This window comes from Ailuropoda melanoleuca, chromosome 3 (genome assembly GCF_002007445.2).
Source record: "Ailuropoda melanoleuca isolate Jingjing chromosome 3, ASM200744v2, whole genome shotgun sequence".
Taxonomy (NCBI): Eukaryota; Metazoa; Chordata; class Mammalia; order Carnivora; family Ursidae; genus Ailuropoda; species Ailuropoda melanoleuca.
In genome coordinates, this window is record NC_048220.1 from 28,764,957 (window position 1) to 28,778,512 (window position 13,556).

The 13,556-nt window shown below is 40.7% G+C and overlaps 3 protein-coding genes across 3 annotated transcripts in view; all 3 read left to right on the forward strand.

Moving 5' to 3' along the window:
• Positions 1 to 3,606, forward strand: part of LOC117801371 (protocadherin alpha-3-like) — a 46,278-nt gene extending 42,672 nt beyond the window's left edge. The window contains 1 exon segment of the mRNA XM_034655628.1: positions 3,484 to 3,606. Coding sequence (XP_034511519.1) covers positions 3,484 to 3,486 — 3 coding nt within the window. The 3' untranslated portion in view covers positions 3,487 to 3,606.
• The window catches only part of LOC117801479 (protocadherin alpha-10-like), a 94,241-nt gene that overhangs the window by 18,566 nt on the left and 62,119 nt on the right, over positions 1 to 13,556 (forward strand). The gene's annotated exons all lie outside the window — the stretch shown is intronic.
• The window catches only part of LOC117794992 (protocadherin alpha-13-like), a 106,877-nt gene continuing 96,927 nt past the window's right edge, over positions 3,607 to 13,556 (forward strand). Inside the window, 2 exon segments of the mRNA XM_019795580.2 lie at positions 3,607 to 5,138; positions 5,140 to 6,157. Of these exon segments, the coding sequence (XP_019651139.2) occupies positions 3,760 to 5,138; positions 5,140 to 6,157 (2,397 nt within the window). The 5' untranslated portion in view covers positions 3,607 to 3,759.

Sequence of the window (13,556 nt, forward strand, 5' to 3'; positions counted from 1 at the left end):
ACAGTTTGTGTATGCTTATCAAGCTAGCAAATGGAGAGAAACATTTAAGAAAATGTTACTCCTAAGATTCTAGAGAATGCCAATGTGATTGGAAATACAGGTGTTGGGACGCCTGGGTGGTTCAGTTGGTTAAGCATCTGCCTTGGACTCCGTTCATGATCCCCGGGTCCTGGGATGAGTCCTTTTGGGCTCCTTGCTCAGTGGAGAGCCTGCTTCCCCCTCTGCTTGTTCACTCTCTCTCTCTCTCTGAGAAATAAATAAATAAAACCTTAAAAAAAAAGAAATACAGGTCTGGAACTCAGGGGAGATTATAGATCTAGATTTGGGAGTAATTCCCTTATGGAAAAAATCTTTAGGAAAGGATAAAATCAGAAAAGAGAGATTAAAAAATGAGAATAACATGTCCAAGTAAAGAGTTTAGGTGAATAAGTACGTTCGTTCCTGGGGTTGCTATAACAAATTACCAAAAACTGGGTGGCTTAAGACAAACAAAACTTTATTTCCTCACCATTTTGGGGACCAGAAGTCCAAAATGCAAATATTGGCAGGGTTGTGCCCTCTGGAGCTCGAAGGGGCAATCTGTTGTCTCTTGTACCTTCTGATGGCTGTCAGCATTCCTTGGCTTGTGGCTACACCCCTCCAATCTCTGTCTCCCTGGTCACATTGCCTTCTTTTCTGCATATCTTTTTATCTATATGTTTGCCTTATAAGGATATATGTGATTGCACTTTAGGGCCCACCTGGGTAATCCAGGCTGAACTCCTTCTCTCAGAACCCTAAACTAAATCACATTATTTGTCACAGAAGGTAATACTCACAGGTTCCAGGGATTAAGATGTGGACATATCTTTTAGGGTAGTCGACATTCAAACCACTATAATAGGCTTAAAATCTTAAAGAGGTTATACAATAGAGGGCTGAAATAAAACTCCAAGTGTAATACATCAAGTAACTGTTAGAAGTTTGAGGTGAAGAGAAGGGGATAAACAGAACTAGCTTCCACCCCCAAGAAATAGCAAATTTAAATGTGTGTGTGTGTGTGTGTATAATATGTGTACATATGTATGCGTGTGTGTATGTATATATTAATATATATATGTATTTACACATATATACATATATATGGACACCTGAGTGTTTTTGTAGTGTAAGGAAAAGGAGCAAGTAAAAAGGAGATCCTGAAGATGACGCAGACAGATTAGGAATGAGGATGAAGATGAGGGGCACCTGGGTGGCTCTGTTGGTGAAAGGTCTGCCTTTGGCTCAGGTCATGACAGGGTCCTGGGGTTGAACTATGAGTCGGCCTCCCTGTTGCTCAGTGGGGAGCCTGCTTCTCCCTCTCCCTCTGCCTCTCTCCTTGCTCATGGGCCCAGCGCACAGGTGCTCTCTCTGTCTCTCTCTCACTCTCTCTGTCAAATAAATAAATAAAATCTTTAAAAAAAAGAATAAAGATGTGGGGCGCCTGGGTGGCACAGCGGTTGAGCGGCTGCCTTCGGCTCAGGGCGTGATCCCGGAGTTGTGGGATCGAGCCCCACGTCAGGCTCCTCTGCTATGAGCCTGCTTCTTCCTCTCCCACTCTCCCTGCTTGTGTTCCCTCTCTCGCTGGCTGTCTCTATCTCTGTCAAATAAATAAATAAAATCTTTTTAAAAAAAGAATAAAGATGAAGTTGAAAAATACAGGGGCATCTGGATGGTTCAGTCAGTTAAGCGTCTGACTGGATATCCATTCGGGTCTTGATCTCAGGGTCCTGATCTTAGGGTCATGAGTTCTGGCGTGGAGCCAGATGGGAATACAGAAAAAAATGAAAATATGCAGGATGAAACAAGAGAAAATATTTTAAGAGCATAAGGTTGGCTTTAAAAATGGGGACCATTGTTCCTTAGTAGGGAAATAAAAATGTTAATATAAGAAGAGAGCCATTGAGTTCATATCTGATTACTTATCTCTCTGTGTAAATTATCTGAGAACAAATGATGGAAATGAGGTTGGGAATTTGAGAAAATATGGAAGGATCTTTGTATGCAGGAGGAAAGAGTTAATCAGGAATTTGTTTGAAAGCCCAAATAAAGGTAAAGGTGAGAGTAAACTTGTAGAGAATATAGTGATCATGGTCAAGTAACATCCCTAATTGGAGAAGCTAAGTAAGAGGGAGAAAATGAATTGTTAGGCTGTGTGTTAGAAGCTAAAGAAAATGTTAGAGGAGTAATAGAAGTAGATGAGTGCTTTTGGCGTGTCTGACATATTTCACATAGTTGACTCTGTAGTCTAGGTTAAGTGGAGTGGAAGGGGAAATAAGGTAGAGCTTGATAGACAAGAACAACTACAAATAATTAAGGGACTGTTACCACAATACGCATAAAGTTTTGTTAAAGTAATGTAACAGGAGAGGAAGATGAATATCAGATACTCTACTCAATATAAGAGAATATCAGATACTCAGTATAAGAGAATATCAGATACTCTACTCAAATTTTCAGAGATGAGCAAAGACACAGAAATGAACTCAACTATTTTTTCCTGCAGAATTGTGCACAGGTCAGGCAAGATAATTATTGGAACTGTACTATATCTTTCATAGCACTATTTTGCCTGGAACTTTGTGCTTGGTAGAGATAGTTGTAGCAATAGGTAAAAGTAATATTCCCTTCCTTTCTTTCTTGCTAAAAATGTGTTAACATCTCTGCCTACCTGTTGATGTTTGGAAAATCAGATTCAACTGAAAGGATAGTAAAGTTTCCCCCAGGGATGGGGAGAAGAGGCAAGTTTAACCTATTGGTATTAATTTAAATTCCATCAAATACATAGGATGCTAGTTCTTGGCATCTTTTATGCAAAGAAAAATTTAAAGCATTGTTATATCTTAATGATCTAAATTATTGTGTTTATGCACAAAGATGCTCACATACAAACATACACACATTGAAAGGACACTTCCTTTAAATACAAATATTTATCCACATTTCACAGTCATATTTGGGGGAATTTACACGTATGATATGTTTACACATCTGGTATATCACTTATTAATATTTTCCATGATCATCTGTTTTATTATTATAATTGATTATATTTCCATTTGGAGTTAATGGCTGTTGTGTGAGCAGTTCTAAATAAATATTACATGAAAAAGACATACCCAACCAAAACCACCAAAGTTAGGCAGAACTGGAGACTGATTTCCAAAAGTGAATATCGAATATTCCTCCTTTAAAATTCTGCCTGGGAGAACCTGGCTGGCTCATTCAGTAGAGCATGTGGCTCTTGATCTAGGGGTTGTGAGTTCGAGTCCCACATTGGGTGTAGAGACTACTTGAAAATAAAATCTTAAAAAAATTCTGCTTAAAAGTTTTACACTTGAAGAAATATATTTGTGGAAAAATGGATTTCAACCAATTCTCAACTAGGATTCTATACAGAGCAGAATACAGTCATTTACTGTTTCTGGAAAGAAGGACATTTAATCTTCAATTACCTATTTGCAGTGAAAAACATTACGAAATGACAGAAACAAAAACAAAATAAAACCCTCTACATCAATGGAAAATGTGAAGACCTAATCATTTTTACAGTTACTCATTCATGCACATGGTGTCGCTCTTCACTGAAAACATTTCCCAGAAGACCGTGCCTCTGCTTCCTCCTTCCTGCAGAAAATTCGGCAGATAGTGGAAAACCTCTAGTGAATCCTCCCCCAGAAGCCGGTGAGAGTCAGTTTGCGGTAAGGTATAAATTATACTTTGAATCCTTTTGAGTGTACCATGCTGTTCTCCTGGCGAGGAGGCCCAGGAGCCCCGAGTCTGCTGCTGTCGCTTCTGCTCCTCACAGTCTGGGAGCCTGGGAGCGGCCAGGTCCACTACTCGGTCCTGGAGGAGGCCAAACACGGCACCTTCGTCGGCCGCATCGCCCAGGACCTGGGGCTGGAGCTGGCGGAGCTGGTGCCGCGCTTGTTCCGGGTGGCGTCCAAAGGCCACGGGGATCTTCTGGAGGTAAATCTGCAGAATGGCATTTTGTTTGTGAATTCTCGGATCGACCGGGAGGAGCTGTGCGGGCGGAGTCTGGAGTGCAGCATCCACCTGGAGGTGATCGTGGACAGGCCGCTGCAGGTTTTCCATGCGGAGGTGGAGGTGAAGGACATTAACGACAACCCGCCTGTGTTCCCTGAAAGTAAGAGAAGAATAGTAATTGCAGAATCTAGACCCCCAGAAACTCGGTTTCCACTAGATGGCGCATCCGATGCAGATATTGGAGTAAACTCGGCCTTGACCTACCGAATCGATCCCAACGAGTATTTCGTTTTGGACACACGAAACAATCGTGAACAAACGTCTTCGTTGTCACTTGTATTGAGAAAATCATTGGACAGAGAGCAAATTCAGGAGCATAGCTTATTGTTGACAGCCAATGATGGGGGTAAACCTGAGCTGACCGGCACAGTTCAGTTGCTGATTACAATTCTGGATGTGAATGACAATGCCCCAGAATTTGACCAGTATATTTATAAGGTGACAGTGTTAGAGAACGCATTTAATGGAACATTAGTGATCAAGCTAAATGCCACAGATCTTGATGATGGTACGAATGGAGACATAATCTACTCATTTAGAAGGCCCGTATCGCCTGCGGTGTTACATGCATTTATCATAAATCCCAACAATGGAGAAATTAGAACCAGAGGTAAACTAGATTTCGAAGAAAAGAAGTTGTATGAAATATCGGTGGAGGCAATAGACAAGGGGAATATTCCAATGGCAGGTCATTGTACCATTTTGGTGGAAATACTAGATATAAATGATAATACCCCGGAAATTACCATCACTTCTCTGTCACTCCCGGTGCGAGAGGATGCTCAGGTGGGCACGGTCATCGCCTTGATCAGCGTGTCCGACCGTGACTCTGGCGCCAACGGGCAGGTGACCTGCTCACTCATACCCCATGTCCCCTTCAAGCTGGTGTCCACCTTCAAGAATTACTATTCGCTGGTGCTGGACAGCGCCCTGGACAGAGAGAGCGTGGAGAACTACGTTCTAGTAGTGACCGCGCGGGACAGAGGCTCGCCTTCGCTCTCCGCCACGGCCAGCGTGTCCGTGGAAGTGGCCGACGTGAACGACAACGCGCCGGCATTCGCGCAGCCCGAGTACGGTGTTCGTGAAGGAGAACAACCCGCCCGGCTGCCACATCTTCACGGTGTCTGCGCGCGACGCCGACGCGCAGGAGAACGCGCTGGTGTCCTACTCGCTGGTGGAGCGGCGCGTGGGCGAGCGCGCGCTGTCGAGCTACGTGTCGGTGCACGCGGAGAGCGGCAAGGTGTACGCGCTGCAGCCGCTGGACCACGAGGAGCTGGAGCTGCTGCAGTTCCAAGTGAGCGCGCGCGACGCGGGCGTGCCTCCGCTGGGCAGCAACGTGACGCTGCAGGTGTTCGTGCTGGACGAGAACGACAACGCGCCCGCGCTGCTGCCGCTGCGGCCTGGGGCGGGCGGCGCGGGCGGCGCGCTGAGCGAGCTGGTGTCGCGGTCGGTGGGCGCGGGCCACGTGGTGGCGAAGGTGCGCGCGGTGGACGCGGACTCTGGCTACAACGCGTGGCTGTCGTATGAGCTGCAGCCGGCGGCGGGGGGCGCGCGCAGCCCGTTCCGCGTGGCGCTGTACACGGGCGAGATCAGCACGACGCGCAGCCTGGACGAGGCGGACTTGGCGCGCCAGCGCCTGCTGGTGCTGGTGAAGGACCACGGCGAGCCGGCGCTGACGGCCACGGCCACCGTGCTGCTGTCGCTGGTGGAGAGCGGCCAGGCGCCAAAGGCGTCGTCGCGGGTGTTGGCGGGCGCGGCGGGCGCGGAGGCGGCGCTGGTGGATGTCAACGTGTACCTGATCATCGCCATCTGCGCCGTGTCCAGCCTGTTGGTGCTGACGCTGCTGCTGTACACGGCGCTGCGGTGCTCGGCGCCGCCCACGGAGGGCGCGTGCGGGCCTGGGAAGCCCACGCTCGTGTGCTCCAGCGCGGTGGGGAGCTGGTCGTACTCGCAGCAGAGGCGGCAGAGGGTGTGCTCTGGGGAGGGCCCGCCCAAGACCGACCTCATGGCCTTCAGCCCCAGCCTACCTCCGTGTCTGAGTTCTACGGAGGGAACAAGTGAAAGAGAACCAGACTCAGAACATTTGAAAGAGGTGAGTTCGTATTAAAAACTGCGTCACTATTTTAGCCTTACAGTTTTATCGTTTAAAGTTCTTCATTCTTAGTTGTAATATTCTTTAATTTTGCTCGTCTTCATAGTATTTAAAGAGTGTTATTGACATCATGGATTGAATTATTGTTCAGATCAAAGCGCCTGGGTGGCTCAGTCGGTTAAGCTCCGGACTCCATTTCTGCTCAGGTCCTTTCTCAGGGTTGGGCGATGGAGCCTCAGGTGGGCCTAGTTCTGGGTGTTGAGCCTGCTTAAAGATTCTCTTTCTCCGCCCCCTGCCCGCGTGTTCTCTCTCCAAACAAATAAACAAATATTGTTCAGATTGAAATCGTAAGTAAAAAGCCATAACAAATTGCTCATAATCCTAATCATTTGTGGGGTTTTTTTTTTAGTATTACTAACAGTTTGTATTTGTTTCCTAAATGCGAATTTACAAGAAGCCACACATTATGAATACTTAAGCATTCAGAAAGATTTGTTTTATTGAGGCTAATGAGAATTTTAAAACAAATGTCTTTATTTAGAAAATTTATACATATGCCCGTATACATGTTTTATTTTAAAGAGCACATAACCTTTTACAAAAATGCCCTTTAGAAGTTCGTTTTTGTTTGTTTCTTTAAAAAAAAAACCACCTTTTTTGGGTTTGATCCCTCCTCATTTTCTTCTGGTCACATCACCATTTCCGTGAGGTATCCAATCCAAAGGCGGCTTGTGATTTTCTTTTCACATAATTATTTGCAGTCATTTAATTGCTCCACTGGTGCATACATCTGGTGGGTTTTTTTGTTATTGTTTATTTTAGAAAGTTTATTAGGCTAGGTAATGCATTTTACACTTCTCAGTCACCAATGTCTTTGGAAATCCCCACAAATCTGATACTTTTTTTTTTTTAAAGATTTATTTATTTATTTGACAGAGACAGAGACAGCCTGCGAGAGAGGGAACACAAGCAGGGGGAGTGGGAGAGGAAGAAGCAGGCTCATAACAGAGGAGCCTGATGTGGGGCTCGATCCCACAACGCCGGGATGACGCCCTGAGCCGAAGGCAGACGCTTAACCGCTGTGCCACCCAGGCGCCCCAAATCTGATACTTTTAATAGCTGTCTAGTACCCCATAAATGCAGGGTGAATCTTTTATATATTCAGTTATTCACCTGTGGGTGAGCAGTTTGTCTCGAGTGTTCTTTTGCCCTCATAAACCATGCTGTACTATTACTTACATACTTCTAAAATATTGGTGCTTTTATTTCTGTGAAATTCACTTTCAGATGTGGAATGGACACATCAAAGGGTATTAATAATTTTAATTTTGAAATGTGTTGCTAGAGTACTTTCCAAGAATTTTGTAGTACTTTTAATTTCCACAGACAAGTTATGAGCACCCTCTCTTATCTCTAAAATCAATAGCGGGTTTTATATTCTGCCAGAGTGATATCTCATTGTTACTTTAACTTTGATTCCACATACCACCAGTGAATTTGAGTGTATTGTCATTTGTATTTGGTTTTCTTTGGTTTGTCAATTAAATTATTTGCCCATTTTTATTTGAAAAATTTTTTCTTTGTTTTTCAGTTTGGGAATGTTCTTTGTAAAATATAGATATATTAACTTTTATCTTCTACCTATTTCACAAACTTTTTTTCTCCTATATAATTTATATTGATTTGTTTATAGTATATTCTGCCATGTAAAAGTGTTTTTTATATTTCTATATTAAAGTATATCTATTTTTCTTTTATGGATTTTATAGTCTCCATGTTTAGTTAGGAAGATCTTAATTTTTATATGGACCATCCATTAATTAAATTAATAAACATTTATTTCTAATTTAAGTTTATTTGAAAAGTTGAAGTATAATTGACATATAACATTATATTCATTCAGATATACCATGTAATTATTTGACATTTGTATATATCGGGAAATGATCACCACAATAAGTCTAGTTCACACCCATCAACATACACTGTTACAAATTTTTTTTCTTGTAATGAGAACTTTTCAGATCTACTCTTTTAAGGACCTTCAAATATGTAATTCAGTATTAACTATCGTAATTGTTCTGTATATTATTTTATAGCCTGAAGTTTGTACCTTTTGCTCACCTTCACGCATTTTGCCCACTCCCATCTGCTGCAAATGGCAAACACCAAACTTTTAGTTTTCTTTTTTAGGTTCCGCATAAGTGAGATCATTTTTCTTTTTCTTCTTTTTTTAAAAAAATATTTTATTTATTTATTTGAGAGAAAAAGAGAGAGAGAGCATGCATGAGCAAGGGACGAGGGACAAAGGGAGAGGGAGAAGAAGACTCCCCACTGGGCAGGGAGCCCAATGTGAGGCTCTCGATTCCAGAACCCCGGGGTCATGACCTGAGCCAAAGGCAGACTCTTAAACAACTGAGCCATGCAGGCACCCCCCTTTTCTTTTTATCTTTAAAGATTTATTTATTTTAGAGCAAAAGAGAGATAGAGAGAGCAGGGGGGACCAGAGGAGAGGGGCAGATAGAGTCTTAAGCGACTCGGCTCTGAGCATGGAGCCCTATGCAGGCTCCATCTCGTGACCCTGAAATCACCACCCTGAGATCATGACCTGAGCGGAAACCAAGAGTCTGACATTTAACTGACTGTGCCACCCAAGTGCCCCCAAATCATTTTTCTTAATGTAGTTATTTATTGCTATAAACTTCCTTCTTAACCCTGCTTTTGCTGCATCCCGTAAGTTTTGGTACATTGTGTTTCCATTTTCACTTGTTTCAAAATATTATTTACCTTTATTTTATCTTTGACCTACTGTTTTTCAGGAGTGTGTTACTTAATTTCCACATATTTGCAATTTTTTTTAGTTTTTCTCCAGTTATCAACTTCTAGTTTTGTATGATTTTGGTCAGAAAAGCTACTCTGTATGATTTCAGTCTTTTAAAGTTTGCTGAGACTTATTTTGTGACCTAGCACATGATCAATCCTGGACAATGTTCTATGTGGGCTTGAGAAGGATGTGTATTCTACTGAAGTTGGCGGGTGTGTCCTATACATGTCTGTTAGGTCCATTCAGTCTAAAGTAGAGTTAAACTTCAGTGTTTTCTTATTTGTTATCTGTCTGGATGATCTATCCATTGATGAAAGTGGGGTATTGAAGTCCCCTGCTCTTACTGTAATGTCTATGACTCCCTTCAGATATGTTAGTATTTGCTTTATATATTATGTGCTCTGATGTTGGGTAGATGCATAACAATTGTTATATCCTCTTAGTGAATTGACCCCTGTATTGCTATATAATAACCTTTGTCTCCTGTTAGTTTTTTAATACTTAAAGTCAGTTTTATCTGATACAATTATAGCTACTGCTGCTCTTTCTTTTTGTTTCCATTTGCATAGAATATCTTTTTCCTTCTCTTCATTTTAAACCTATGTGTGTCCTTGAAACTGAAGTGAATATCTTGGAGGCAGCCTATAGTTGGATCTTGTTTTTTAATCCGTTCAGCTGCTCTGTGCCTTTGATTGGANAAATCTGATACTTTTAATAGCTGTCTAGTACCCCATAAATGCAGGGTGAATCTTTTATATATTCAGTTATTCACCTGTGGGTGAGCAGTTTGTCTCGAGTGTTCTTTTGCCCTCATAAACCATGCTGTACTATTACTTACATACTTCTAAAATATTGGTGCTTTTATTTCTGTGAAATTCACTTTCAGATGTGGAATGGACACATCAAAGGGTATTAATAATTTTAATTTTGAAATGTGTTGCTAGAGTACTTTCCAAGAATTTTGTAGTACTTTTAATTTCCACAGACAAGTTATGAGCACCCTCTCTTATCTCTAAAATCAATAGCGGGTTTTATATTCTGCCAGAGTGATATCTCATTGTTACTTTAACTTTGATTCCACATACCACCAGTGAATTTGAGTGTATTGTCATTTGTATTTGGTTTTCTTTGGTTTGTCAATTAAATTATTTGCCCATTTTTATTTGAAAAATTTTTTCTTTGTTTTTCAGTTTGGGAATGTTCTTTGTAAAATATAGATATATTAACTTTTATCTTCTACCTATTTCACAAACTTTTTTTCTCCTATATAATTTATATTGATTTGTTTATAGTATATTCTGCCATGTAAAAGTGTTTTTTATATTTCTATATTAAAGTATATCTATTTTTCTTTTATGGATTTTATAGTCTCCATGTTTAGTTAGGAAGATCTTAATTTTTATATGGACCATCCATTAATTAAATTAATAAACATTTATTTCTAATTTAAGTTTATTTGAAAAGTTGAAGTATAATTGACATATAACATTATATTCATTCAGATATACCATGTAATTATTTGACATTTGTATATATCGGGAAATGATCACCACAATAAGTCTAGTTCACACCCATCAACATACACTGTTACAAATTTTTTTTCTTGTAATGAGAACTTTTCAGATCTACTCTTTTAAGGACCTTCAAATATGTAATTCAGTATTAACTATCGTAATTGTTCTGTATATTATTTTATAGCCTGAAGTTTGTACCTTTTGCTCACCTTCACGCATTTTGCCCACTCCCATCTGCTGCAAATGGCAAACACCAAACTTTTAGTTTTCTTTTTTAGGTTCCGCATAAGTGAGATCATTTTTCTTTTTCTTCTTTTTTTAAAAAAATATTTTATTTATTTATTTGAGAGAAAAAGAGAGAGAGAGCATGCATGAGCAAGGGACGAGGGACAAAGGGAGAGGGAGAAGAAGACTCCCCACTGGGCAGGGAGCCCAATGTGAGGCTCTCGATTCCAGAACCCCGGGGTCATGACCTGAGCCAAAGGCAGACTCTTAAACAACTGAGCCATGCAGGCACCCCCCTTTTCTTTTTATCTTTAAAGATTTATTTATTTTAGAGCAAAAGAGAGATAGAGAGAGCAGGGGGGACCAGAGGAGAGGGGCAGATAGAGTCTTAAGCGACTCGGCTCTGAGCATGGAGCCCTATGCAGGCTCCATCTCGTGACCCTGAAATCACCACCCTGAGATCATGACCTGAGCGGAAACCAAGAGTCTGACATTTAACTGACTGTGCCACCCAAGTGCCCCCAAATCATTTTTCTTAATGTAGTTATTTATTGCTATAAACTTCCTTCTTAACCCTGCTTTTGCTGCATCCCGTAAGTTTTGGTACATTGTGTTTCCATTTTCACTTGTTTCAAAATATTATTTACCTTTATTTTATCTTTGACCTACTGTTTTTCAGGAGTGTGTTACTTAATTTCCACATATTTGCAATTTTTTTTAGTTTTTCTCCAGTTATCAACTTCTAGTTTTGTATGATTTTGGTCAGAAAAGCTACTCTGTATGATTTCAGTCTTTTAAAGTTTGCTGAGACTTATTTTGTGACCTAGCAACATGATCAATCCTGGACAATGTTCTATGTGGGCTTGAGAAGGATGTGTATTCTACTGAAGTTGGCGGGTGTGTCCTATACATGTCTGTTAGGTCCATTCAGTCTAAAGTAGAGTTAAACTTCAGTGTTTTCTTATTTGTTATCTGTCTGGATGATCTATCCATTGATGAAAGTGGGGTATTGAAGTCCCCTGCTCTTACTGTAATGTCTATGACTCCCTTCAGATATGTTAGTATTTGCTTTATATATTATGTGCTCTGATGTTGGGTAGATGCATAACAATTGTTATATCCTCTTAGTGAATTGACCCCTGTATTGCTATATAATAACCTTTGTCTCCTGTTAGTTTTTTAATACTTAAAGTCAGTTTTATCTGATACAATTATAGCTACTGCTGCTCTTTCTTTTTGTTTCCATTTGCATAGAATATCTTTTTCCTTCTCTTCATTTTAAACCTATGTGTGTCCTTGAAACTGAAGTGAATATCTTGGAGGCAGCCTATAGTTGGATCTTGTTTTTTAATCCGTTCAGCTGCTCTGTGCCTTTGATTGGAGAACTTATCCATTTTCATTTAAAATAATGATAGGTAAAGGACTTACTATGTCCATCTTGTTCATTGTTTTCTGGCTGTTTCTTTTTCTTTGTTCTTTTTTTCCCCCTCTCTTGCTATCTTCCTTTGTGAATTGTTGGTTCTCCCTAGTGGTATACTTTGATTTCCTTTTCTTTTTCTTGTGTTATCTACTATAGTTTTTTGTTTTATGGCTACCTGTGGCTTAATTGAAGCATCTTATAGACATAAGCCTATTTTAAGCTGACAGCAACTTGGCTATTTTTTTTTTAAAGATTTTATTTAGTTATTCGACAGAGATAGAGACAGCCAGCGAGAGAGGGAACACAAGCAGGGGGAGTGGGAGAGGAAGAAGCAGGCTCACAGCGGAGGAGCCTGATGTGGGGCTCGATCCCATAACTCTGGGATCACGCCCTGAGCCGAAGGCAGACGTTCAACCGCTGTGCCACCCAGGCGCCCCTGGCTATTTTTTAAAAAAAGATTTTATTTATTTATTTATTTATTTATTTATTTATTTATTTATTTATTTATTTAAGAGAAAAAGGTAGAGCATGAGTGGGGCGAGGAGCAGAGGGAGAGGGAGAAGCAGATTCCTTGCCGAACAGGGAGCCCTATTCAGGGCTTGATCCCAGGACCCTGAGATCATGACCTGAGCTGAAGGCAGGTGCTTAAGCAACTGAGCCACCCAGGCACCCCAATAAGGTGGCTTTGATCACATGCAAAACTCTACTTTTATCTCCTCACCATTTTATGTTTCTGTTGTCACAGTTTATGTCTTTTTATGGGGTGTATCCATTAACAAATTATAACTATTACTATTTTTAATATTTCTGTTCTTTTACCCTTAGGGTAAAGTGGTTATCACACCACCATATTACAATCCTGGGTATGTTAATCTGACTCTATACTTACTTTTACCAGCATATGGTATGTTTTCATATGTTTTTATATTACTAGTTAACATCCTTTCATTTCAGCTTAAAGAACTCCTTTCAACATTTTTTGTAAGGCAGGTCTAATGGTGATGAGCTCCCCAAGCTTTTGTTTATTTGGGAAAGTCTTAATCTCGCCTTCATTTCTGAAGGATAACTTTGCTGCATAGAGTATTCTTGGTTGGTGGTTTATTTTTTATTTCAGTACTTTGAATTATATCACCCCATTCTTTCCTGGCCTGCAATGTTTCTGGTGATGATAGCCTAGTGGGGTTTCGCTTATAAAAGAGATATTTTTCTCTCTTGTTGCTCTTAAAATTCTCTCTTTGTCTTTGATTTTATACAGTTTTACTATAATTCATCTTAGAGAAGATTGTTTTGGATTGACATTTTGGGATGAACTATTAGCTTATGAACTTGGATGTCCAAATCTTTCCCCCATGTCTGAGAAGTTCTCTCTCATTATTTCTTTAAATAAGCTTCCCATCCCTTTCTCTCTTCTTCTGA